The sequence below is a fragment of the Calypte anna genome, chromosome 9, assembly GCF_003957555.1.
Source record: "Calypte anna isolate BGI_N300 chromosome 9, bCalAnn1_v1.p, whole genome shotgun sequence".
Lineage (NCBI taxonomy): Eukaryota > Metazoa > Chordata > Aves > Apodiformes > Trochilidae > Calypte > Calypte anna.
Genome location: NC_044255.1, coordinates 12,891,382 through 12,914,436, shown reverse-complemented (window position 1 = coordinate 12,914,436; position 23,055 = coordinate 12,891,382). Strand labels below are relative to the sequence as shown.

Here is a 23,055-nt window from a genome sequence, read left to right as displayed (position 1 = left end):
GGTCAATCACTTGAATTGTATAAACTATTACTCGTTACAGTCAAACATATTTCTGATTTGACTACTTAATGTGGTTTTACTTGTAAACTGATGTCATTCCAGGATGATTTTCTGTGTTGCCTGCCATTCTCATCATTTTTGTTACTATGGCTTTTCTGAAACTTTGTGCTCCAATTTTTTTGAAGTGCCAGTCAGCTGCTCTTTTAATATTCCCCTAGTTAGAAATGTTCCCCATCTGCATTTTCTTGTACTGTTGTGTGATATCTGATTTGGATTATTTGTCTATAACTTAGTTTTCTATTACTTAGTTTGAGATATTATCTGTCTTGGACTTAATATGGAGGGAAGGGGCTGGGATGTGAAAAAGCACATCCATTTAATGTTTGCATTCTAAGTAGTAAAAAATTAAATAAATGCTAAAAACCTCCAAACAGGTAGATATTATCGTGTAGACACCAAGTTCCTAGAAACTTTTTCTGCAGATTTGGAGCAAGTTCAGGATAAACAGAATCTAATCCCCTTATTAAGTGGTGTATATATTTTTGACATCTTTCACTAGTAAGTCTATTGTGGTCTTCATGAAGAAGTAGAGCTGATGTGTGGGAAGTAACAGTGCTTTTTGAAACAAGTCATTCTGCAGTATGAATACATGGCTACCTCCTCTGGCACGGACTTAAAAGAATAGTAACAGAATTGAGAATAGGTGCCCTAGATTCCTGTTGCAAAACAGTTGCACAAATAACCCCTTCCCATAAATAATGTAGTAATCTTCCGGGCTTGGTTGCTGTGGATTGCAGCTATAGAACCAACTTAAACCACTGCCTATTTTAGCATACAAAGTATTCTCTATTGGGAGGGAAAAAAGTCTTGATGTGCTTGATTGATGTATTAATGTTAATACAGCTACAAGACAAATTTGCAACTGAGGGAGCTAATGTGAAAGATGGATTTAAAGGTAATTTATATCTCTTAGGCTGATTTGCTCCTGTATATCTAGGTCACTTAACATCTTCTGCAACCCTCAACTGCTATTTCTTCCAATCAGCAGAGCTAAGAGCAAGTATAACTTTAAAAATTAATGCAAGCAGTTGATAGGAATTTGACTCTTGCTCAGAGAAAAGATACAAATGGAATTTGAGAACTGCAGTTTTCTGAACTCGTAGAGAGAGCATGAGTGCAGTGTCTGCATAAAAATGTGTGAGACTGGAACACCAGCAACAGTAAGCCTTCTCTTATTTGTGTGGTTTTTCTTTGGTGGTTCAGCTAGATAAAGGAATTGGTTATTATGCCTCTATTACTTTCAGCTGCTGAAAAGCTACAAGATTCTGCAGATTGGAGTCCTCCTTATTCATACCTGGGTCCTATTTACTTCTTGGGCTAACCGTGTCTATGTGTTGTCTTTTGTGAAGTTTGGTGTATTTAAAAATGTGACTTTACAACTCTGGTTTAGCGAGTTTGTACTTAGAAGAGGAGACTGAAACATTTACGCTATAACTGCTTCATGTGTCTGCTCTTCCCTTAGCCTATACCTTTTAAAATATATCTTTTAAAAATGTGTTCATGGATGTGATTACACATGTGGTAGCAAGTTTGATGCTTCTTTAGGTTGTGTGGTTTTTATTGGTGCTTCATGCATGCTTTTGAGTCGATAGGATGTTGAGGAAAAAAAAGTACTGGAATCAGATTCTTGTTCCCCAGAAGTTTTCAGGGTTATAAAAACCATTTTTTTAGTTCATGATTGTGAATTATAATTCATACTGTTGAAGCTTCATCCTGTTTCTGTTACTTAGACTTTACTTAGGAAAAGCAGATGGTGACCCATGCTGATCAATCTTTTTTCCTAACTTTCTGCAACTTCTTTCTTGCTGATTTCATCAGTATAATTCTATTTCTGTGGTCATTTAATTAAAACATAAACCACAAGACCTAATATTGTCCATGAACAGTAAATTTCAGACAACCATAGGCCATGTTAGATGAAATTATATATATCATAACTTGAAGCATAGGCACCATCCCTTCTACCATTCCACTGCAGTTATTCCATATGCTTCTGCTGTTCCTGCTACCAGGTTGAGTGTGGGGACATATGGGCTCTGAGATATGGGGCATGGAAAGTGAGTTATGTATCCTGTGGAGAGGTTCTTGTGATCTTGGTGGTGCAGCTTCATAGCTTCATCTCTATCAGGTGTATGAAGGTGTAGGCGTCTAATTTATTTTGCAGGAGGAAGATGCTGTTAAAAATGAGAAAAACTATAAAGCCTAACTGTTTTGGTTTTTTTTTTCATTGTTAGATATTCAAGAATTTTATGAAGTGACCTTACTGGACAATCCAAAATGCATTGATCGCTCTCAGCCATCTGAACCAATACAGCCTGTGAATACCTGGGACTTCTCCAGCCTTCCAAGCACAACAGTGACATCAGAAACACTGCCAAGCAGCCTTAGCCCAAGTGTAGAGGTATGATCTGGAAATATCTTTTATTTTTCTTGTTGAGACTGTTAGTTCAAATTGTTCTCTATGTTGTCTTAATTTTATGAAATATTTATTTCCATAGAAAATGTACATTATTAAGATCAATAGTCCTAGAGGATTTAATTATTGAAATGTTTAATAACAGATGTGTGCATTTTGCTTAGTCAAAAATTTATAAACTTGTTTGTCAAATGTACCATTAAGTGGCCACTAAATTGGATTTATGCTCTGAATTTGAAACCTCACAGATTTACTATGCTTATAGGCTTCCATACTCATGACTCTTCAGTCAATATTTATTAATAATTTGGAAAATCTGAAGCTATATCTTTATGATAGTAAACTTTTCACTCTGTAAGAAAATCTCTGCTACATAAAAGGAATCCAGTTGTCCCTAGTGAGTGGTGAGAACTGAGCAGGGGAGAGCAGCCAAAGGCCTCGTGCCGCAGCCTGAAGGGAAGCTTGGGAGTTTGAACTACCCAGCAAGATAAAGTGGTTAGGATGCATTACTGAGGGAGCTTTATTAGAGGTTGGCTGGACTGTCTAAGACAGCCCAAAACAATTGTGTGATGTGCTAGTGAGTTTGTGTAGTTTAAATCAATAAATACAAATTGCTTGTGCTTCTTGTAGCTTTTCTGAATTTTGTCATATTGACACAAGCATGAAATGTGTCAGAAATGCCTTGAAAATACAGAGGAAATCCAAGAATTTCATTGTTAATTTGTTGAATTTCGTTGTGCTCTCTTCCAAGCAGAAAGTGCCCAGTAGATAAGTTCTGCTTTTCATCCTAGCCAGGGACAAGAGTTATATATTGCAAAGAATAATCATTAACATTTCTTCACATGAAAAAACTGAGACTGGGTATACCATATTTTCCAGGTCTGTAAATAGATGAACACTGAAGGATGAAAAAGTCTAGCTGAACTTGCAGTATAGGAACAGATTAATTTTCTTTGATTCTTGTGAATCTGGATTATGCACTGGAAATCTTAAACTGTGTCTCTTTGGGTAATTAGTTTCCTGAAATTGCATAGAGATGGCCACTCTTAGCAGCCACTTCAATTACATTTTTCTGAGAACTGTAATCTTTGAAGAAAATGGAGGAATGCTAGGGTATATGAGAAATAGTATGGAAGAAATGTTTGCTATTTACTTGTTATGCCATCATCTAAATCTTAGGCTTAGAGCCATAGGACTTCTCTTTCTGAAGGTGTGGTAGAAATGCAGTCTCTTGGAAGCAGGAGCAAAATAGGCCGTAGGCAATAGGCAAAGTTTGTCTATTGAGATGTTTTGAAATTATCTGGTTCTGAGGCATTCATGTGTGCATGTGCAGATAACTTGATGAGGCAGTTTAAGAGTAATTACTGTTAGTTGTTCTTAGGGAGTATGGATGAAGTTTCAAAAACTGCGTATGAGCAGTTACCATTTTAGAAGGGTGTATGTGGAAGCAAGGCAGGAAAGGAGGATGCAGGCTTAACAGGTACAGGTAAAGGTCTTATTGTAGCTCCTTGACAGTGATGGAGCCAGATAAGGAGTTGTTGATAACAGTTTTGTCAGACAATTTCTTTCTAACATGATAATTATTGTGGTAGTGAGGAACAATAAATGTGATAAATTCTGACATCAGTAAAACTGTTGGCATGGTATAACAGACTATCTTTTGAGATAACATATCACTTGAAGTTTCTAAAAAATGCATCCTAGTTACAAGTTAAAATATCTTAAGTTGTCAATTAAACCATAGGAGGGGAATGGTGTGTTGCTGCTCCCAGAAGCTAAGACCTAGAATGAAGCCTTGAGCAACTGAAGTAATTAATGGGCAGGCTGTATTTTAACAGCACCAATTAGAGTGTCCTGTACTTCAGCTGTACTTCAGCAGCACCCATAGAAGTCAAATAGTTAAGAAGTGGTTTCTCAGAAAAGATCTGGATCATTTTTGAATCTCAGGATGAGTCATGTTATAACCTTGTCATGTTAATACATGTAAAGAAACACCTTATTGACATGTGTGTGTTGTAAAACTGTTATGCTTTGTCTGCATAAGGCTTTGATGGAGCTGTTGTCAAATTTAAGGAACTGTGATACGAAAAACATAGCAGAATTTCAGTGCTTAGAAGAGACTGACAAGATCTAAAACCTGAAAAGAAATAAAGACCAAAGAAAAGACTTGATGCTGCTTAAAATAATTAAACGGCTTGCTGAAATCTGAAGTGCAGGGTAGTGCATCCTGTTAAATCCAGGCGTTATGATGATTGCCCCTCCAGCCCCCTTCAGAAACTGGAAAACTTCGCTTATAAGTTTGCTTGTTTTGCTACCAGGAAGTCCAGAATAAGAAAGACTACCTTAACAACTGAAGTTTAGTGTTGTTGCTGTATCTTTTTACACAAAGGTGCAGGTGAAGGTGTAATTTAATTACAAAGCTGTGTCTTTAGGTTTTTTTCTCATATGCTAAAAGAATGCCAGTAGTAGGAGGATTTGTCCATGACAAATGGACACGCCTGCACCCATGATACCAGGCTCATGATCAATGCAAGATTGGCCACATGGTGAAAGAGGAGTGGCCTAATCTGGGAAGTCTCACCATAGACATAAGTGCATGTTCTCAGCTGAATTACTTGTGAGATGATGAAACTGCTTCTGCAGTATGGTCTGTTGGTTGTGGTATGTATGTAGTGTTACCCAGCAGAACAGAATAGTGTGGGTTACTTTGGTATTTTTCTAAGAGGCCCACATCTGAACATTTATGACAAAGCCACCTGTCTTCCTTCAGTTTTTTGGCTTGAGTGTCATGTGAAAGTCAGACAGTAGTATGACCTTCAGTATATGAAGGTCAGATTTTACATTTACTGTCAGTGTTTAAAGCATAGTTGCATATATTGAAGTTAATACTGGTTTATATGAAACCAAGCTTTTGTCAGTCTCTATCACCTACAGTAAGTGTTACCTTATAGGTTGTTAGTCTGAATACTACACCATAGTTGTAAAGGTGGACTTCTGAAGAGGGGTTGTTCAGTGTTAATTTCATTTGTTTTTCCAATTACATCTGGATGTCTTAATTGAGCTTTCAAATGTGTCTCTCTCTATATATACATATATATAGTAAACTTGCCATCTTTTACATATTATTGGCCTTAATTCTTTCTTCTTCACTGAGCACTTTTTCTCTTCATAGGCAATATCTTTCAATATTTTGAAATTCAGTAAGAACGATGGTGAGAAGTCCATGCATATTGGCAGATTGTTTTCCACATACATGAAAATTAATGGGTTTATCCTGTAGAGCTTAATGAATTTAATTTCAATTTTATGCTTCCTTTTTTTAAAAAAAATATTTAGATTTAGTCAGCCAAAGGGCATAACCGTTCTGGTACAGCATGTGTTCGAAGATTTGTTTTGCTTGCTGAAATTTATTAGAGATTAGAAGAAACCTGAGTTTAGTAAATCTGATTTTCTTGATAGCCATCTTTTTTTTTTACAGAAACTGTCAGTTTTTAGACTTATAAAGTTGCTGCCCAATTCAAGATTAGTTTATTAAGCAGATGTAACCATATCACCATACCAGATGCATTTTGATGTTATTTTTTGCTTCATTCTATTTCCCAGCCTGGGAGGACTATAGGTGATAAGGTTGGTACAAATTTTTTCTTGCTTGCAAATGGTTAGGATTGGAAGTAACAACTTTCAACCCAGTTTTACCTTAAAGATATATTTTTGCTCTAGTTAGTCTAGGACAAAAGACTCTTCTTCCAGCTGACGCTTGGATGGTATATCTGAGCATTGGTTGCAAGTGGGAGTAAAACTCTCCCCTAAAGTGGCTAAGGATTGTGTTACAAGAACTGTCTACACAGCTGACTTTGGGAATGACTTTTTAGCAATATCTATTTGTGCATACACACAGAATAGTGGTATACAAGTTTAGGTTGCCTGAGGACTTTTAATGGGATGTAGCCTAGTTCTGCTTTTACCTTCCTACTTCTGGATCAGAAAACTGGAGTTAATTCCCATAGGTATTGTATTAGAGAAAGAGCTACAGATTGCAGGTTTCCTGTTCACAGCAGTCTATTTTCTTTCCCATGATTTATGTTTCCTGGAACTTTATTTGAAAGTTTTGTGTGTTTTAATCTCCAGTAGAAAAAGATGATGAGGCAATTAAAAAAAAAAAAAAAGAGACATTCAAGACAGTGATAAGAAGGAATTGTAGTCCTTTCAGTACTAGGGACTAGCAAAAAAAAAACAAACCCCAACCAAAACTTCTTTCTTATGTGCACTAAGTATTGTCTTAGGTGTGCATTGGCAAAGCATCTAGCAAATCTAAAGCAAGAGCTTTTAAGATGTTTGCTGTGATCTGTAGTGCCATCTGTAGGTGGGACAGTTTGTGTTTAGGAAATACGTGTTGAAACTCCAATTACGGGTTGAAGTCTCCTTTGACCTTACTGAGTAGTGCATTGCTAAGGAAATAGTTGTTTTGTGACATTCTTTTTCCTTTTTTAATTTTTTTTTTTAAATCTGTACCATATATTTTTACTATTGTGATTGTTTTAATTCAAGCCAAACAGAAAACACTTTCGAATGTGACAAAACCCCCACTGAACACTGTCTCAAAAGCATTGTTTTGTCTTAGGATGAGGAACTTGAGTTGGAGTGCCTTACTTTTAGAGTTGGGCTAACAGATCTCTGGATTCAGTGAGTAATGGTGGCTGGAGTACTTTGATCTGCTTTGTGGTTTCTTCATTCATCTGCACATACCAATGTTTTTAGTGTCTGGCATGTAGAGAGGCTGTCTGGCTCACTGCCTTCTAAGGCTTTTTGCCAATTTCTTTTAATAAAAAGAAAGCAAAAGAGGATGTAAGGAAAATAGCTGAAATTTTAGATGTGTCAGCGAAATTTTATGCCAAAGTAGGGTGGAAATGACACTCAGATTGCAAAGGGTTTTGACGAGCTGACCCTTGAAAACCTCCAAGGATGGGAACTGCGAAACTTTTCTGACTGATCTGTTGCTCTGCTTGACTGTCCTCATGGTGAAAATGCTTTTCCTGATCTCTGAAATCTCTGTTTCAATTTATTTGCAGTTTCTTATATCTTTCCATCATGCAACATGCATTTGGCTGTCTCCTGGGTGACCTCATTGTATGTACTGGAAGGATGCTTTTAGGTTCCACTAAACTTTTTTTCTCAAAGCTAAAACAGTCCCTGTGCCCTTATATGTTAAGTGGCAAATCTTCCAGCCCCCTCACCATCTTGATGGTCCTTTTGCTCCAGGTTATCAAAATCCTTGTTTTACTGGGAGGCTAAAATTGAATGCAGTATTCCAGATGCTTTGTTATAAGTGCCAAGCAAAGGGGAATAATAGTTTTGACTGATGCTAATGGCTGTGTTTCTGCTCATTCAGCTCCTACGAGCCTCCTTTGCTATTAAGGTGTACTGCAGACTTGTGTTTGGTTTGCTCAGTATCTGTAAAAAGACAAAGAACAGTCAGCATAAATATTTTGAAAAGGGATAGAGTTAAGCTAACCTAATTTTCACCTACAGGTTTTGTTTACAAAACAAATATTTTAAACTTTTATTACGTTTTGATACATCTTCCTAAGGATGAGCTGACATAGTCTAGAGGCAAGAACTTTGGATGTATGGTTTGTAATGGAATGAAAAAAAAAAATATAAAATCTTTGTATTCAAAATGGAATGGAGAGTTGAAGAGTTAATTGGGATCTTAGAGGAAATCTCAGAGATGCCAGCATATAGAGAGTGCTTTATTCAAGTGGCAGGATATTCTAGCTCTGTTCTTTCTCTTTCTGATTTTTGTTGACAGTAATATCTTCACCTGTGCAGTCAAACTTGTAACAAGGTGTTTCTGGGGAAATCCCAGACCTATTGCACTCTCTTCAAATACCTTAATGTGAGCTTTTGCCTTAATTTTTATAAAGATTCAGTACTGGCTAGATTGATGATATGCTACGTCTGACTGTAGGGTAAACTGATAGTGTAAAGTCCTGGGTGTCTCAGGAGCCTCATTGCTTTCTCTGTGTTAACTACTACTATGTATTTTTGCCTTCAATTATGGAAATCCAGGATGTTTGTACCATTAAAATAATTTAACTCTTGAACTAAAGCTAAAAAAAGTCCTCCAGTGGCAGGCTTCTGGTCAAACTGAAAACAAACAAAAACTCCATGCTCAGTTCAGGGTGCTATTTTTAAAGACTTAATTTGTTAATTCAGAGTTAAATGGAGACCTTAACAAAAAAAACCAAAAGAACAAAACCAAAAACACACACACAAAAAAACCCCCAAAACAACCCCCCCCCCCAAAAAAAAAAACCCCACCAAAAAAAAAGGTTTGTTTTGTTATCTAATTCTAGTGAGTTTTTAAACTTGTAATTATTACATCTTACAGCCAGGTCCAAAGCTAGCTACCTAAATTAGGTTACAGCATCTTACAGTTTTAATATTTTCTTTACTAAAGGAGCTGAGAAAAAACTTTCAGTGATGATAGTGCTTGATCTTTACTGAGTCTTTGAAATGTTTCCTCAAATATGCTGAAGTCTGGCAGTTGACATGCCACATACCTTTTTAAAGCTGAGCTGAGCCTGCTCCTCTGGTTGCACCTGTGACAGCTTTGTGTTCTGCAGGTTTTCTCATAGAATCTGAGAGCAAATTACCATTTAAATAACCATATACACTTCCAAATTTACGGGCAGATAAAATTATTTATCTGAAAAATCAGTATTTTCCAAAGCATTGCTTTAATTTGCATATTTATCTCTATGTATTGGTTTATCTCTGCTGGAATTTTCTTCTTTAGTTACCTGGTGGCTTTGTATATATAATCTCTCACACTTGAAAAAAGACTAAGTCTGTGAAGGCACAAAATGTTACTGCCAAACATAACCTGAAAGAACAGATAAATAATTGAAGGCAAGGGCAAATCATCTCTTTTCTTGGTTTCTCACATGAGAATCATCCTTTGCTTTTTGATATTAATGCCAGAGACAGTGGCAAATGGAATGGCACTTTTTCCTTCTGGCCAAACTGCATAGAATGTTTGTCACTGACATCACTACAACTAACAGGGCAGAAATTAATGCTTTTTGAAAATAAATATGAAAGACAAGTGCTCTCAAAGTTAGTATAATAGTGATTTCAATAACTAACAACACCATATGGAAATGTCTTGCTTTTCAGTGCATTAAAATAGTGCTTTGTGTGCATTTCATGATTTTGATTCAAGTTTTGTTGTATCCTTTAGCATGTTTCTGTTGCTCCTCACAATACAATTTAAAGGAAAAAATATTTCATGAGAATGTTTAGTTGCATTTGTTTGTTCTGGTTTCCTTACCTAGTTCTCTTTTTGAAAGAAATTTCTTCTGAGTGCCAAAATGTAACACATTCTTGCTCATTCAAGGTGTTTAAAAATTCATCTTCAGGACGCTGTATTACTGTTTCCTAGACCAATGCTAAACTCTGTCTCTTGGTCAGTCTTTTTATAATCTGTGTGCAGTATTTCCAATGAAAAGTCTGCAGAAACTGCTTTTGGGCTAGGAAATAGTTCTTTATGTACATTGCGCTCTTCTTTGAGTGCTTATCCATCTGGTTACTATATTTATGAAAGTGTCTTAGTTTCTACAAATATTCTACCTGTATGGTGTGTATGTGTGTACTTTTTTTTTTTACTGTGTGGACATTCTACTACTTAGCTGAAGGTGGTCTTGAGAGAACTGTGCAGGCAGTCAAAAGAGGGGCTTTTAATACATTGTAATGGTATAGTGATTGGCAAAGGGCTCTAATACAGTTTGGTTCTACATGTTATTCTGTTTGGTGTTGTTGAAATGTTGCTGCTTTCCAAGCATGCCGGCTGTAAGACTTTCTGCCTGCTGTGCCTGTTCATGATGAGCAGTCTGATCCAGAGTTCTTTAACCAAGGAATGCTTTTCCCCGCGTCTCTGGAATGGTCTCTTTTTGAATCTTGTGAACTTAATTGCCAACCTAGAAGAAGTTATGTGCTTCCTATGGCAAGAGTAATGTGCCTCAGTGCAAACGACAGATATTGGGCAAGTGGAAAGGACCAGTGCAGTACTGTGCCGTGATCTCTCACAGTCTGCATGGTTTTGATTTGTGCTGTTCTGAATTGGGTGGGTTTTGGGTGTGGCTATGTAGAGGTGTTGTTTGTGGAGGGGTTGTGTGGGGGTGGGGCTATGTTTGGGTGGCCTTTTGTTTGGGTGTGGCTTTGCTGGGGTGTGGTGTTGTGGGGGTGTGGTCATCTGGGGTGGGGTGGTGTTGGGGTGTGGCTATGATGTGGGTTGTGCTCTGCTCGGGTGTGCTTCTGTGTGGGTGTGGATAATTGCATCTTTGTTAAAAAGATGATAGTGAGTGAGAGGGGGAAAAATGGTGTGATGGTGTGATGATGATCCTGAGTTCTGAAAGAAACAAAGAAGGAGAGCAAAGAAGAAAGTGATTGACCCTGAAAGCAAGCCAGGAGTAGTCTGAAGGATTGTAATTTTGAACCAAGGTGGTTGAGACAAATCTGAGTGATGAGAAGGTACCACTGGTCTTTGCCCTTGGTATGCAGAGTACACGTGACAGGCAGAGTTGGTGTGTTTTGTTGGAGGCTCCTAAAGTGAAGTGTGTGCAAGAAACACACCTGTGGGCTGACTGCATGTCTTGGACTAGTCATTGGAGATGTTTCTGGGCAAGATGCTGACCGTATGCCAAGTCCCCTAAAAGTGCATTTCCTCAGTTCCCCTTCTTTTTGAATGCTTGCTTTCTTTCAATTTCTCTGAACTTGACAGTCTTCCCAAGAGAAGACTTAAAGCATTAAAGGTTAATTTTTATGTGGAGTACCTCACATGCTATGACAGTAGGTTTTTTTCCTTTTCTAAAAGAGGAATATTCAGTTGGCCCAACTGATGGTTTGCTTTTCTGTTCTCTAAAGCCAGAACTTGTAGAATTCTAAGATGAGCCTTCTCATCCTGAAAGATGCATATTTTTTCCCACTGATGCTTCACAACAGTGAAAGCTTCTCCTACGTGTTCATAGTAGAAATTTTTCACAGACTTTATACCGAGTTTAAGAAAGAAAATTATCTCTGGATTGACTTGGACATAGAAGGTAAACATCTTGGTCTTGGTGGCTGAGTGGTATAAGATTTACCTTGAAATTCTAGTCATGCTGAATGGAGTTGTTTTTACTACAAAGTTTTAATGGTTTTGGGTTTTTTGCTGTGTGTGTAGTGGTTTTTTTCTTTTCCTTTCTCTCTTTTTGAGAAGGACTTTTTCCTTCTTTTTCTTGTTGTCCTGTAAAGTTGCCACCTGCCCAGAAAATAAAATGTGTAATTTTAAGGAGGACAGTTTCTTTATTTTTTAACTTTTTCTGGCTTCCCACCACCCCCTCCTACATATGGCAGAGCCAGGGAATCAAGTGGAGTAAGGTTGCAGAAAATATAAAGAAAATTATGAGAATTCTCTAGGTGCATACTTCATATATTTCAGAGTAGTTTGCTGGTGTCAAGTATAGTCAGTTTGGCTGGTGGTCCATCTTGGGCTAAAAGCAAAATGTTGAGGATGAGTTGAAAGTATTTCTGAAATTTTATTTAATATACTGCATTGTGTTTGTAACAAATGTGTCAGTGAGAGACCTAATAGGACATGACGGTGGAAACTCAGTTAACTGGTTGCTTTCAGTGCCTCTCATGGGGAAACATATGTAATATGGTTCTTGCCAATGTAACAAACTGTCAGGTTTGCCGTTTTTTAGCTGATAGAAGGTTTTTTTTCTGCCCAAATATTTGACTTTTCCCTGTTGTGCTAATTAGGCTGGAGAAGACAATGACTGTGCATACAAACTTTGCCTTGTCACTGCATGACAGGCTTACAAAAGGAAATTAAATTCTAGGTTAATTCAAGGCTCAAAATAGTGTTTCTCTTGCAATATGCATTACTCTTTCCTTGCCACTTCTCTCCCTGCTCTACATGGAATATTCCATTCATTACTGCCTAAGAAATCTGTTATTTTGCAGTCTGCAAATGCTGAAATGACGTTAAAGGAGAAACACTTGCTTGCAACCAAAACTATTTTTGAACGAACACTTCTTTTTAGAAATTGTAACCAGCTGAGAAGAGCTGAATTGAGATCTTTTGCTGTAAAATAATTTTGTATAGCATTTCATCAAATGATTCCCTGTGATGCTTATGTGTTAGGTAATGCTGAAAGAGGAGTATATGAAATAGAATACGAGGAGGTACTTAACTGGCATGGAATAGGATTTGACATCTTTTTTAGGATATTTTCAAGGATAAATACAAATTTTTCAGACTTAGATAATCAAAATACATTAAGAATTTTATGAAACTTAAAGTACTTGTATCTTAGTCTGCTTTTTTTTCTTCACGGTGTTTCTACCTCTGAAAGAATCCACAGGGAAACCTGGCACACATTCTTCTGTTTTGACTATTAAATAAGTGTGCTCTTCTCATTCTGTTGAGATGGTGTAACTGTGATTGAAAATAAACCTTTTAAATGTTTGGAAGGATATCTGCTATGCTGAAACGATGGATTGCTTATGCATTGTAACCACAAAGGTAAGTTGATAAAGCTTTAATGCCTACAGTTGTGGAAGTTCTCATTGAATGTTTTTTTCCTGTTCTTGTCTACCTGTAATGAAAATGCTGTGATGGTTTTCTAGTGTTGATTTGTTTTTCTTTTTAATCTAACAGCACAGATTGCCTAAATAAATTTTGTAGTTGCTAAGAACAATAACAGAATAGATGCTAGCTCTTCTAAAAGCTATTTCTGTACATACTGAAAAAGTCAAATGTAGTAGAACGATGAATTATCTTTGTCATTTTGCAGTAAGACTATTTTCTATAAAAATCTTCTCTTTTTAAATGTGGTAAAGTAGTAGTTTGCTTTTTATTCCAGAGTAGGGAATTCCAAACGATTTAGATATTATTCATCATCTTCTCTTTGATTCTGTGAAGTCCGGTTAGGGATGGATGTATTTCAGGTTATGTTCTGACATTGTGTTGCCTTGAGATGAATACTTACATATAACTTAGTCTCACTACTTCTCTGTTAGGGCAAAGTTTTATGTATGAGTGTTTTTAATATAGTCCACTTGTGAGAGCTAAAGCTAAAATCTGATGCATAAGTAGAATGTATTTGTATGTGCTTGTGAAAATAGTGACATAGTGAGTTTGTGTTTCTGGAAGCTTTTTATTTTCCTGGAAGTGGTTAACTGATGTTTCATATTGCTCCCTTTTCCCTGGATGTTCAAGTAGTTACAGGTTAAATTTTTTTTTGAATAATCTACTTTGACTTCTAGCATTTTTCTGGATAATTTGAAACCATAAAACTTGTTCATATGCATGTCCTTCTCAAGAAGAAGAAAAAAATTCAACATATTTGAAAATATTGTGTGGGTCTAGTTGGTAGTTTTTATAAAAGAAAAGGTCAGAATGCTTATCAGGCTGCTTGGCATAAGGAAGCATAGGCTGAGTGGCATGGGTGAATTTCCCTCATTTCAAAGGAGTCTTTCTCTGGCATCAGAGCTGTTGTTCCCTTTTTCTTGGAAGTAAAACATACCCTTTAAAATCATGTTTGATTAACATTCATTTGTAGCATTCCTGCTTTATTTATTTTAAAAAATGTTCTCTTTTGTACAGTGAAATCAGGGTTGTATATGGATGCATTCCCTTGGTTATATCAATGAGTAAAAAAAAAACCTGAGGAACATATTTTAAAAAAGGGATGGGCAGTGCTGTCATTTCTGTAATCGGACTGCTCAACTTATATTTTGTCCATTTCTTTACATTCCCATATCTGCTTGTCTAAGAGCAGAAGGATAACATGTGGAGAATTAAGCCAAGAGAAAATGTATTCTAGGGAAAAAACCCGATAACGTTGTTATTTAGTTTGATTAACCTAGGTCTGAGTGGTAAGTAGGAGGGAGTGCTCACAGAAATGCTGCACGGGAGAAGAAGAGATCATCCTCTCTGCACAGTATAGTCTTAGATGAGTTTAGACTGATCATGCATTTCTACCTGGAATTATCAGCACTTAATCCTTCCTGCCTGTTTCATGTGAAGTTTTGGCCTCATTTATCTAAATGCTTCTGTAGTACTTTCTAGCTTCAAATAAAGCTGTTTGTTTAAAGTGGGGCTTATGAAAGAACTGTTTCCTTCCCAGTGAAAATATAGGCATCTGATGTCTTAAAAGCTGTTTTCTAATGAAAAAGACATTCTTTTTGTGCATAAAAGTATCTGTCAAACATAAAGGAAAATGAATGTCTGTAAGACAATTTTGAAATCAGCAGTAAGGAAAGGATTAGTAATAAAGATAGGATTAGTAATGCTGTGAAATGCTTTCGCTTTCTCTACCTTGAGCGGAAGAGTATTTGAAACAATTCATTGTTCTTGTTTATTTCTCAATAGGGAAAAGACGAATTGAAATGATCCGAGTTTTCTAATGGCTCTCAGAAATCTTTCATAACTTGATCTTTGATAATTTTGTTGTACTTAATTCAGAATTAATACATAGCCATGATGGATGAACAGGTTTTTAAATTACTTTCTGGCCTGTCTCCTAAAGTTTAACTGGTTTGCTTTGCCCTAATCGAGTGCACAGACTACTGATTAATACAGTATTTTTTTTTTCCTCCTTATGTGGGCACATTTGGTTTGGTGTAGGTAGGCAAATTTGCATCACTGCAACCATGGATACTATTAAGAGCAGGCACGTGGGCTGAGCTTACAGTAATGATTTTTATTTAAGTAACAGTTTTAAATAAGTTCATGGCATTTAAAAATACAGCATATGAAAAATTATTTTTCAATAAAAGTAATTTTTCACCAGACATTCTCTTCTTTAATAATATACTTTTAGTAGAACAGATGAATTTCAAGTGACATAAAATTTCTTCAAATAATACTTAGAGTAAGAATAGTGCAAAATAATTATTTTGTACCATTTTTATTTCAAAATGCTAAGAAGCATGCTGCTTGGGCTGTACCAAAGCAGTTTTGGTCTAGTCCAGTACCTTGTATCTTACAATAGCCAAAAGCTAAAATCTCTCAAAATCTAGGAATAGGGGAAGCACGTATGATGCATCAGTCTATAATCAAGGGGGAAAGTTGAAGGTTTTTTTTACCAGTTATTAAATTCAAAAGTTGTGAGTCCTCAAATTCTAGGTCATCTCTGTTCTGGGCAAGCACTGTGTTGTGGCTGCTCAAGGAGGGAGACTTCATGCTGCCAGAACAGAGGAGCACAGCTACATCCAGCATGGTTGCAGTTAGAAGGGTGATACTGAGTTGGTGTGATTCCTGAAGGTTTCCTTACTTGGTTGTACAGCAGTTCAGAGAATCCCATTGTTAATCTTGTTGGTTTTTGGGACTTCCCTCAATGTTAAGGGATTTGTCTTCTCACCTACCATGTGCAAGTGTGAAAGGGAATGACAGTTCATTGCATTGGAAGTGATGCAGTCAAGCTACCCGCTTAAAGCAGAGTGAGCATCAAATTCAGATCAGGTTGCTGAGGGCTTAGATCAATTAAGGCTTGTAAAGGCTGTCACCCTGTCTCAGTTTAAGGTTTTCTCTCCTCCCTCTGTGCACTGCAAGGGACAAGGTTTGTTTTCTTGGTAACCTGTTCTTAGACATTAGAAGGCTGCTATTAAGTCATGCAAAGCTTTATTTTCTCCAGATTGAACAAGCCCGGTTCCCTGAACTTTCATTCATTGTGCTTCAGCCCCTTGATCATTTTGGTGGCTTTCCACTGTACTTGTTCCTATATTCCAGTTATAATCTAAAAAGTATTTGAATAAGCAGAAGAAGAGGTTACAAGGCAGGCTTGAACCTTCTGGAGCTACTGTGTGTTAAAACCTCCAATGTTGGCAGGAAATAAAATTTGATAGAGGCAATTGTGTGAGAATTGAAACAATTAAAATATAAATATTCTTAATCTTGATTCAGAAATTGCTTGGTAGGCCCAAGGATGTTTTCCTAAATAATTGTAGAAGAATCAGAAACTTGATTATATGGGAAATGATTACCCTAGAAGCTTCAGAAATACCATGATATGGGTATATAGAACATCAGCACATGTGAATAATGTGTCGTGACAGATTTTTGCAAGGAGCTTTACTTTGCCAACATTTCATGTCATCACTGAAAACCAAACTGCTTTTCAAATGCATTTGATTGGTTGTATATAAATCATAGTTATCTGGTGAGCCAATTGCACAGTGCTAATAATAGACCACTTGGCTTCAATACCCCATCTGGTTATAACGTTGTAGAAATGTGTGCAGAATCAGTCATAAAAAACTTTGAGAAATGAAAAAAATTGTGCATTGCTAATGTTGCCAGTGTCAGCAGATGGTATGAAACTGCACTTGCATATAAACTTGAAATATAATGCAGTGCCAAAGAAACAGCTGCCTACCAGGATCGTTGTTGGTAAGGATCAAAATGAGGAATGGTTGTCTGCAGACTGAAGGATAATTAAGATTTGGAATAGGAGGCCAAGTGTGTGGGTAATGTATGCCATAGGTGGGTTTAAAGGTTGACAGAAACAGTGAGGAACATAAGCAGAGACAGAAACAGTTGGGAACATAAGCAGAGAACACTTACCTTGTGGTCATGCCAAGCAAAATGAAATCCCAGCTGTATGGCTGGTTTGTATTTTTCCGAGTTTGTGTGCTTGAAGAAGCTTGATATCACCCACCTTATATGAGGCTGATGAATCTTACATTAAGCTCTTCTGTCTTTTAGTTGAAGTTTGTACTTACTTCCCCTCCTGCTTTAAAAGTAAAGGCTGGTAATTAGTACCTCAAATAAGTGACAAAGGAGTTAGAGTTAATTATTGCTTCAGTTCTGGGTGTGTTTGGTTAGGAATTGATTGAAGAGCAGGTAAAACACATTCCTGTAAAATACCAGTATTTCCAGAAGTCAAAGTATACAACTTGTTGACTGACTCAAAGAATAAGGTGTGGATTATGTTTAAAATGGAGATGCTGAATACAGGAGTAAAAAAGGAGAACACCTCTCTGAAATCAATCCTATAAACAAGACCCCTTCAAAGCTTTTTCTCAACTCCATTTGCCTGCCTTGAACTCTGTGAGTATATTTCAAAGGATCCGATGATCATAACCTGAGTAATTTTCCAGGTAGGATTAACGGGAGCAGAGCAGTGACACTTTTGTTCCTGATCCCTTTTGCTTTGCTGTCCTTGTTGACAGCAGAAAAATTCAATTTGTGGCTTCTTGAGTGACGGTGAACTGATCTGTCAGGTTGCTGCTACTGAGAGTGCTTCTAACTCCTTTTCTTCACTCCTTACCTCCTAGGAACCCAGTAGAACCTGAAACACCCTTCTGGCTAGTGAGTGAAAGCAGCTCATGGAAAAGCCCAATGCACACTTAGGCTATTAAAACAGTTTCTGAGATGCAGACTTGAAGAGCACTGAGCAGTAAAATTGGTTCAGCTGCCTGTGAAAAGTCAGGTAAAATGCTAAGACTCACCAGTTTTGCAAGTAGAAGGGGAGGAGATCAGTGATTTTTTTTTTTTTTTTTCTCTTCAGCAGAATCAAAATGGTTTGCTCTGTTTGGCTGCTGCTCTTGAAACTGGACCCTCAGAGCAAACAGCTTTGGAATAGTTTCCTGTTGTAATGAAAACAGTGGGAAAAACCAGTGGGTGAGTTAGACGTAGGATTATTCGTAGTTAGACATATGGCCTCCAACATGATTCCCTCAGTAGGCAGGGGTATTTAAATTTCTTGATGGAAAAAACCCCAACCACTTGAAGTGAGATGTCAGGATGGCTGAGCTCATCGGTTGATTATCTGGTTTGCTGCTAGTCAGTTGTGTTTTGTTAGCTGCCACCCTGCTTGATCACTTCTTTTGTATGAGTGCAGTCAAGTTGCACCAGGGCTTTGTTAACATGAGGTTTGCTTCTACACTTTATTCAAGGCTTAATCATAGCCTGGTTTATTGTCAGTGGGTATTACTCATACTTTCATACGTGGTGATAACATTACTTGAATCTTATTCCTAGGACTGGTATTTAAAAGTAAAAAAAAAAAAAGGAAAACATTGATGACATCTTCAGGTGAAGGATGTCACTGTTTAAGTGTTATTAAATCTTGACAGGTTTTGTTGGTGGATTTTTTGTGGGATTTTCTTTTTTTTTTTCTTTTTTTTTTTTTTTTAAGAGATGTTTTTTGAAGACTATACACTACTATATTTTGAGTTTGTAGGAGGGTAGGACATAATTTAATGAAATTTTAATACATACTAGAAGTACTAAGTGAGAGCTTCTGTCTTAAATGTCTATGTGGGCAGGAAAAATCAGCATTTTGTGAGCTCATCTAAATGCCCAACAGAGAATTAACAGTCCTTGGGGGGTTTTGGTGACAAACCCATATTGCCTGGAAGAACGATTCTCTCCCCTCCATTGTATGAAAATTTGAGAACAGAAACTACATCCTTCTTTCAGTCTTTGTGTGTACTCAGCACTTTGTGGGTTTACTTGTGCCCACATATCATTGATATTGAAGAAATTTTTGATCCTTCCTTATCTTGATGAGGCTGGTTGTGCCATGTACCTTCCAAGTTTCTCTCATGCCATTGAGATGGAACAATCCATTGCAGTGAATTTTCACTCCTCTGTGACCTATACTTCTTTTTTCCTATTAAAAAAATAGTTGCATTTGGTTGTTTGCATTTGGGGTCCTGGTGAAGGCACCACCACTGAGTAACATTTGTTTGCATGTTGCATGTGTGATAGATACGTGCAAGAGGTGTAGCTCGAGTTCCAGAGCTGTTCTGTTCAGGTGACTACAAAGGCTCTTCTGACTTGGGCTCTCTCAGGGCTGGGCTGCTGGGTTGGCCAAATGTGGCAGCAGTGAATCTGGAACAAAGAAGTCACGGTTCTTGCATTCTTGCATTTGATGTTTGTTCATCTATGCAGTAATTCTGTAGAATTCCTTGGAGTGATGTAATGATGAATTTTGTCCATTTTTCCTCAGTACTTAAGATGGCCTTTCATCTCTGAGCTCTCAGTATTTCTCTGAAAATATATAGTAATTAAAAATTATTCATGTTTGACTCATAGTATATTGTATCTTTTTGTGAACGTTTTACTTGGAAAGATAAATTCTTCAATCTATTTTTTATTTGGGGCAAAACCCTTCCACATTCACAAGGATTAACATACAACTACTTACTATGTGACTGAATCTGAAAATCTACTTTAATTGCTTTAGTTTTGGTGCAATTGTAGTTAAACCAGGTAGAGTTTTCCTTAAAAAAATAAAAGGGAAGAAAAAGAAATGTCTGTTGTAACCCTGCAGTGTAGTGATGATGCTGTTCCAGTTTATTCAGAAAACACAAAACCAAATTAAAAACCCCAAACCCTTACAAAACCAAACCACCTTTCTGCTTCAATTTCTAATTAAGATTGATAACTGAAACTCAAGAATGCCGAATCAGGACTATTTTATTACATGAAACTTTTGTTTTTGTTTGGTTGTTTTTTTGTTTGTTTCTTTAAGCTGGACTCTTCATATGCTTTGAAAATTCCAGGTAACATGAGGAGTGATTAGCTTAGCAATCCATCACAGATAAATGCATCTTAAAAGCTGTTTGAAAATTTCCTGGGAATAAGCATCATCTCTTGAAGGGTGAGAAATGCATCAATTTTTCACTTTCCACATGAGATGTACATAGCTGGCTTTAAGTAAGTAACTGCAATTCAGGTGACAGAGAAGTTTGAAGTTGGGGTAGAAGCAGCATCGTCTTTGTAACTCCCATCCTGATCTAATTTTTGACGGATAGCAAAAATGTTAGAGCTGTTTTATACATTATATTATACGTGCCACTCCAAATTGTACAGACACAGCTGGGATTACTATTAGGGCAGTGAGGGACGTGCTGCTGGGGAGGAGGCAAAGAAAAAAAAGCTGGAAGAGCTTGTCCTGACAATGTAGTGAATGTTTCCAAAATCAAAAGATGACAATGGCTTTTCAAATGGGAAGATGTTGAAATGGGAACAATAGGAGTTAAGCCAAAATAAATGAAAGCTGGAAATCAAAAGGTTTCTTGCTGCTAAAGTAATTGGTTCAATAAATGCCTTGTATAACAATAATGTAGATAGCAGCAACTCATTATAATGTAGCTGGATGATTTAAAAGAAACATTAAATTGTTTATTAAGGTTGGTTGAGAGAAAAAGGTCCCACTTTGCATAATTTGGAAAGAAAAGCATCAGATTTGATTGTATTTAAAACTGACGATTGTTAGTCATTTAAAATCATGAGAGCATTGTTTGTAGCTTGTTCTAATGTAACTCTCCTGTCACAGAGACTGTAAAAGTGCATATCTCATAAAATTAAACAAGAAAGTTAATTTAAAAATAGGATGTTTTCACCTTTTGAAGTATTCTCTGGCAATGTAAAAGCCTCTACTTTTTGTCCCATTAATTAAAATGTTTCTTCATGTATTGATTCAGAGAACAAAATAAAAATGAGTTTTTGTGCCTCAGTGCACTGCAGTTTATAAATTCCATGTTGGAACAACTTCGGTGGCAGGTTATGACTATAATAAATCAAAAAAATTTTCTGGCAGAATTGACTTGTATTTTCTCTGCTTTTGTCTTTGCCTCAGTTCCGATGCTTGGATATAATAGTGGATTTTTTGGTTTGTTGTCTTAAGCTGCGAAGGCTATTTTTGTAAAATGAAGAATTTGGAAAAAAGAATGTGACGTGCTATAGGTTCTTGTTTTACATCCTTACCTTTAAATGCCGCTTTGGGGAAGCAGAGAAATGCTTTCGAGTAGCGATGGAGAAATGCCGCCCTCTGCTGCTAATGCAGCTTAACAACAACGGGACAACGCGGGGATCTGCGCTTCAGAGAACTTGGCAAAGGTTCCTCTGCCAAGGGTTGAAATATGTGATAAGGTCCTTTTGACAGGCAGGAAAGATCACAGAATTGTAGTATCAACTTACTGGTTACTGTAGCTGTGGTTACTGGTCAACTGATAGAACTAAATTGTTGGTTTGCTGATTATGAATCTCTAAAATCTTAGTACATATTATATTTTTAATTTCCCAGCTTATTTTGGGAATTTGTACAGTTAATTTCCTTCTGCTTCCACAGTAAAAAACATGCATGTAGTTATTCTTGATAAAATGGAATTATTTCCAGTCCTCAAGAGCCTGGATATTGATTTCCCGTAATGTGAGAGCTAGCAACACTGAACTGTTTGTTTTGCTGAACTGTTTTTTTCCATTAAATGATTAAAAGGTCTTTTGTAAACTTTGGCAACTACTGTTTGCATCCTTTTTCTTTCTTGATTTAAACTTGTGTGTTCTCCATGACAGAAGTACAGTGGTACAGAAGTGTTCTCAGTGCTGATGACTTCCTTTATAACATCAAATGAAGATAATAGAAATGTGAAGACTTTGTCCTGCCCTTTGTATTGTATGGCTTTTGAAGACACTACAATGAACAGTGTGTTAAACCTTCTGTAATTTTCCTTCCTTTCCCATTCTGTTGTCATGGTATTGGCATCTCTTTAATCAATAGTCAAGATGCCCAGTGGAAGCCTTGAGTTGATCTCTGGGATTCTGTCAGGAGCAGGTGATGCACATGGGATCTGTCAGAGTACCAATAGTCTTTAAAAACGAAGCACTGTAAAATATTGTGAACCAAGCACTAAGTGAGGGTTCAATTGGCAAGAGTTTCTCGTTTCTTAAGCTTCTTACTCTCCGTCTGATTTATTCTTGCCTAGAGGGCTGAGTGTGCTGTTGTGCATAATGTATGTAGCAATAATTAGGCCTTGGTTAATGTTTTCTGCTTTCTTCTAGCTGGACTACTGATACATCCCATCTCTCCTGTGCAGCAACACTCTTCCTCCTCTTTACTACTTCCCGTTGGTTTAGTTCAGTTGTACCATGTGTTAGTTCCAGACAATGTGTACCAGAATATGCAGAAGTTAATCTTAGCTGCTTTCACAACAGGCAGCTTGTACAGGTTTAGAATATGCTTTAAACAAACTAGTCCTGCTTTTTTCCTAAGTGTTTTGGTTTAGTTGACACAAGTAGTTCTTAACAACTTGATATGAAAACCAAGTGCCAAACATTTACTGTAAGATCGCTTACACAGAGTTCGAAATGCAGCTTGGAAAGAAAATTAGAATTTTATAGTTGCTGTTGAAAGATTTATTTTTTTTTTTTATTCTTTTATTTTATTAAAAAATGAACAGAGACATTCCTACCTAAAAAAGGATAGTGCTTTGAATTCCTTGATTGCTTCACACAGCTTATTTCCAGTGAGGGGAAGTGGTATAAGAACTGAAGGGAAAGGAATGCAGTATGCTTTCTTGTGACCTGACTCCTTTATTGATGGGTCAGATTGCAATGCTGTGGGGAGAGAGCAAGATAAGTGCTCTTCTGCTTGCTAAGTAGTTTGGAATGCCTTTACACCTATCAAAAATGCCTTCTCTGTTAGGTAAGTGTGAGACATGGTCCTTATGTAATACTCCTTATATACATATAACCTCTGGTTACTAACTAAAAAGGAATTTTTCTGAAAAAATAGCAA

The 23,055-nt window shown here is 36.9% G+C and overlaps 1 protein-coding gene across 3 annotated transcripts in view; it reads left to right on the top strand.

The window, feature by feature from the left end:
- The window catches only part of DLG1 (discs large MAGUK scaffold protein 1), a 144,863-nt gene that overhangs the window by 10,389 nt on the left and 111,419 nt on the right, over nucleotides 1-23,055 (top strand). For all 3 annotated transcript variants that reach the window (XM_030455937.1, XM_030455936.1, XM_030455935.1), the window contains exon 3: nucleotides 2,295-2,461. In XM_030455937.1, coding sequence (XP_030311797.1) covers nucleotides 2,295-2,461 — 167 coding nt within the window. The remainder of the gene's footprint in view (nucleotides 1-2,294; nucleotides 2,462-23,055) is intronic.